The following is a 4,701-nucleotide window of genomic DNA, read 5'->3' on the forward strand; positions in this document are numbered from 1 at the left end:
ACAACATAGATAGGACTAGCAGAATGAATATGTAGGGTTGAAAACTTCTGTGCCATTAAAAAAAAAAAGACATACTATGGGAAGGAAAGAAAAAGCAAGACAGAAGGTGGTATTGCCAATTAGATTATGCACACAATCTTTCAAGAGGACTTAGGAGGATCTTTTCATCTTTACTTCTTTGCTAGTCTGCATGAACGTTCTGTTCACTTCACACTCTCAGGCTTCTCTGGTGTAGCTTAATTACATGCTCACTTTCTGGCCAGGAACCATATTCTAAGGACATAAGAATTTTGCGACAAATAAACATTATAATAGATGGAATTCTCAGAAACTCTACTGTCATTTAACTTCATCTTCCTGCCATTTGACATTCCATATTTATTCAGAAATGAAAGTATGAAATATTCATTTTCTTCCGGAGCAAGGTCATATAGCTGTACAACATATTAATCTGCAAACATGATTACTGTGTTACTCCTATCATTTGTGCAATGCTAGTTTTCTCCTAAGTAGCATGAGGAAAAAAGCTGGATAGATAAGTGGGAATTCTAGTCTAGAAAAGACAACAGCATTATTTTGTTCAAATCAAACTCTTTATTACATAAAGTGCTCTTCGTAAATTATTTCAAAAAACTTCTGAAAATTCGGTTTGCATCAAAAAAGAATTTATTGAAGAAACATATTTACATTATCTCTATGAATATGTAAAAAAATCCTATGTTCAATACTAATATTTGCAGTCATAATACCTTTTGGCCAGTTGCTAAGATAGCTACATTTTCATATTCCATTTTATATACTTTCAACTTATGAGAGGTAAGAACTGTGTTTTGCAAAACAAGCAGCAATATTTATAATGATGCAAAAATGAGTGCATAAATATAATCACCCCCTACCCATCCTTCTCGCCCCACCTCCAGAGACTGAAACATGGCTCCCTCTGAACTGCAACTGCTCCTGAGTGGGTCCAGGCAGACCTCAGCTCCCCAGTGCTGTCCACCCAGGCAGCAAGCAGGGCCGTATTGCAGTCAATGCTGGGACGCATTCACTGCCATCTCTGTGTACTAACTAGCTCCTTTCCCAGGCTCCCAGACAAAGTCTCCTTTGAAACAATCTAAAAAGCAGGAGCCACAAAGTATAATGTTTAGTAAATTTTAAAATAAGACTATGTACGGTAGGCAAAAATCACAATGAAATATTGATGGAAAAATCAACTTCTAAACTGAGAAATCAGTCCAAATTATTTTACTTGCCGGAAGAAAAAGGTGTGGCTTTAATCCTAGCTACCTGGGAATCAGAGATTAGAAGGATCAGGGTTTGAGGCTAGCAAGGACAAAAACCCTTGCAAGACTCCATCTCCACAGAAAACCTGCACATGCTGGGATGAGCCTAGCCTTCCAGCTATGGCAGAAAGCATCAAAAAGGAGAACTGAAGTCCACTTGAATTGGGCAAAAAAGCAGGACCCTATCTTAAACTAACTGAAGCAAAAAAGTCTGGAGGTGTGGCTAAACTGGTAGAGTTCCTAGAGTGAAGTCCTGAGTCTCAATCCCAGTACAAAAACAAACAACAAAGACATGAACTGAGAATTTCCCCATAAAACTCCTCATAATTCTTTTTTTTTAATTTATTTTTTGGTTGGTCGTGGGGCCTGAACTCTGGGCCTGGGCGCTGTCCGCTGTCCCTCAGCTCTGCAGCTATAGGCTAGTGCTCTACCACTTGAGCCACAGCACCACTTCTGGCTTTTTCTGCTTATGTAGTGCTGAGGAATCAAACTCAGGGCCTCATGCATGCAAGGCAAGCACTCTACCACTGAGCCACCCAGCCCCATTCTCCGTAATTCTTATAATTTGTACATAAATCTGAAATAGGCTTCTCATTTATCTTGATAACATGTATACATTATAAGGCATATGTATATGCAGTATTTTAAAATAAATTCCCAAAGACTCTAGAAATAACAATTGATAAAGCAAAATCTATTCAGGACACTTTCTCCTCTGTTCCTCAGAAGTCTTCATGAAAATACCAGTTGCTCCTAATGAAGGTGTTCTTACTGAGTCAAACGTCTTGATGGGCTAAATCATTTCATTTTCTCCAGTACTACAAAATTAAAAACAAACAACATAGAAAATAGTTTACTTAACAGATCATGAAGAAAAACAAACAATAGTCTATACTTTCCCAAAGACTCATATTAAAATAAAAATAAATTATTTTTAAATGCCATCAAAAAGGATTATGACTTAATACCTTGTACACAATTCTGGAGAAAATATTTGGGGGAGAAGTGGTTTGCCTTCTGTGAGTTCAAGATGATCCACTTGTTATAGGGGATGAAAAAAATATCATTCAGGACTAGGAAGGCAAACATTAGACTGAATTCTGTGGCAATGAGATTAATGCTGTGAGGTGTGCTTCATTCTTAAAACTACATTATTAGAGAGACTCTGACAATCTGTATTGTATGTATTCCCAAATGTACTTGCTTCTCTTCAAAATTTCCTATTCATAGTCTGGACATTAAAGCACAAGAAATAGCTGGAAAAGAAAAGTCAACAAATCACTATTTAGGGCAAATACACGACAGTGTTCAGTATCATGACAAGTAGAAGTTGGAGAAAAGAAAACCTGCTACCAGTCTGTCTGTGTAGGCAAGAGTATGCACAGGATTATTTTAAAAATGTGAATACATGCACATGTAAAATGTGCCTGGCGCTGATGGCTTACACCTGCCATCCTAGCTACTCAGGAGACTGTGAACTGAGGATCCTGGTTTGAAGTCAGGCTTGGCAAGGAAGTCCATGAGATTCTTTATTTCTAATTAATCATCAAAATACCAGAAGTGGTGCTGTGGCTCAAGTGGTAGAGCACTAGCCTTACGCAAAAATGCTCAGGGACAATGTCTAGGCACTGAGTTTCAAGCTCTATGACCAACGAAAAAAAGTGAAAAATGTCAAGATTCTGACTGCTTTTTATCTGATATAATTGAAGACAGAAATTCTGAAAAACTGATAGCAAGATTTATTTTTGATGCTAATAACAGAAATGTAATTTTCAATTTCAAAGTCAATGCAAGTAAATTAATTCAAGACACTGTCAAAGAAATAAACTTTAAAGAAATGATTCTTAACACTCATAAAATCATACATATTGGGCTGGGAATGTGGCTTAGTGGTAATGTGCTTGCTAGTGTACATGAAGCACTGGGTTTGATTCCTCAGTATCATATAAATAGAAAAAGCTGGAAGTGGCACTGTGGCTCAAATGGTAGAGTGGTAGCCTTGAGTAAAAGCAGCTCAGGGATAGTGCCCAGGCCTTGAATTCAAACCCCAGGACTAGCAAAAAAAATAAAATAAAATAATAAAAATCATACATATTTATTTGTGGCACATACTACATGGCAGAAATGGGCTTAGGATGTATAGGACACAGCAAAAATGGCTTCAAACAAAACATGGCGAATGAAATTTGTGTGCAGAGAAAGAATGACACACAGACACAAACATATACACACATAAAAATACACACTCAAAACAGAGAACCAAACCAGTATGCAGAGAATGTAATATATCAGTATACAGAGATTGTAACGTACATATAGGCACATGCAAAAAACACTCAGAACGAAGTCAGTATACACAAAGAATGAAACACACGTATCACTGTAAGGAATCATCATCACCATGGCCAGAGTGTAAGAGCTATAAGGAAGGTTCTTTTCAAAAGCTATTAGATTAGATAAAGGTTGCAAGTGCAAGAGAAGATCCAGATGACATACCAGAAGTCTAAATATCCTGGAACTATGTGAGTTTATGCATGTTCATATGTAAGCAAAATGTTGCTATTGAACAGATGGTCTTAAATACTTTTAAGGGTCTCTATGGAAAAAAAGAGTTAATAGTTAATTCTATGTAGCTATAGCAGTTAGTCCCAAATAATCAATGTCATTCTTCTTAACACACATACAACAGCAACAACAACAACATACGAAAGGGTAAGAAAATAGCAGTTAGTGTAAGTGACCTTGAAGGAATGAATAGACAAGGACAGACCCCACCATGAATTACATTCAAAGACTTGAAAACCATCTTTGGAGAACATAAATTACATTTGGTAGAATGATAACTAAACAGGGCACGCTAGCTGAAAGTGAGTGAGCATTCTGGTGACTGCTGCTTTGCAGTAATTAACTGGAAGACCTGGAAACATCTGTCAGATAGCGTCAGTAACAGTGCTGAATGGAGCACAAGATGGCACATGTGGGTCAATGAAGCTGGAGACTAGTTTTGGCCAATGCACAAAGTAAATGCTATCTCATGATATTTATCTCAGACTGGCTGTTCCCAGTGACTCCTTTATATATCATAGTAACTGGGACATTTGGAAAGATGATTTTGTTTTTAATGGTCAGATGAAAGATTAAGGAGGAGAAAAGATAAAAAGATAATTTAAGAAATTGTAAGTAATTTTTAAAAATCCACAACAAAATGTATTAATGTTTATTAAAGTTTAGATAATATTAAAACCAATAACAGCATTATTTAGTAACTGGTATCTATTTTCCAAACCCCAGGTTTGGGTTTAAGACTGTGCTTTGTCACCTAGTTTTTTTTTTTTTTTTGGTCGGTCATGGGGCTTGAACTCTGGGCCTGGGCGCTGTCCCTCAGCTCTTCAGCTCAAGGCGAGCGCTCTACCACTTG

At 37.1% G+C, this 4,701-nt stretch overlaps 1 protein-coding gene across 1 annotated transcript in view; it reads right to left on the reverse strand.

Moving 5' to 3' along the window:
* Nucleotides 1–1,750: 1,750 nt before the first annotated feature.
* The window catches only part of Pik3c3 (phosphatidylinositol 3-kinase, catalytic subunit type 3), a 130,131-nt gene continuing 127,180 nt past the window's right edge, over nucleotides 1,751–4,701 (reverse strand). Inside the window, exon 25 of the mRNA XM_013014796.1 lies at nucleotides 1,751–2,101. Within this exon, the coding sequence (XP_012870250.1) occupies nucleotides 2,087–2,101 (15 nt within the window). The 3' untranslated portion in view covers nucleotides 1,751–2,086. The remainder of the gene's footprint in view (nucleotides 2,102–4,701) is intronic.

The sequence above is a fragment of the Dipodomys ordii genome, unplaced genomic scaffold (assembly GCF_000151885.1).
Source record: "Dipodomys ordii isolate 6190 unplaced genomic scaffold, Dord_2.0 Scaffold25, whole genome shotgun sequence".
Taxonomy (NCBI): domain Eukaryota; kingdom Metazoa; phylum Chordata; class Mammalia; order Rodentia; family Heteromyidae; genus Dipodomys; species Dipodomys ordii.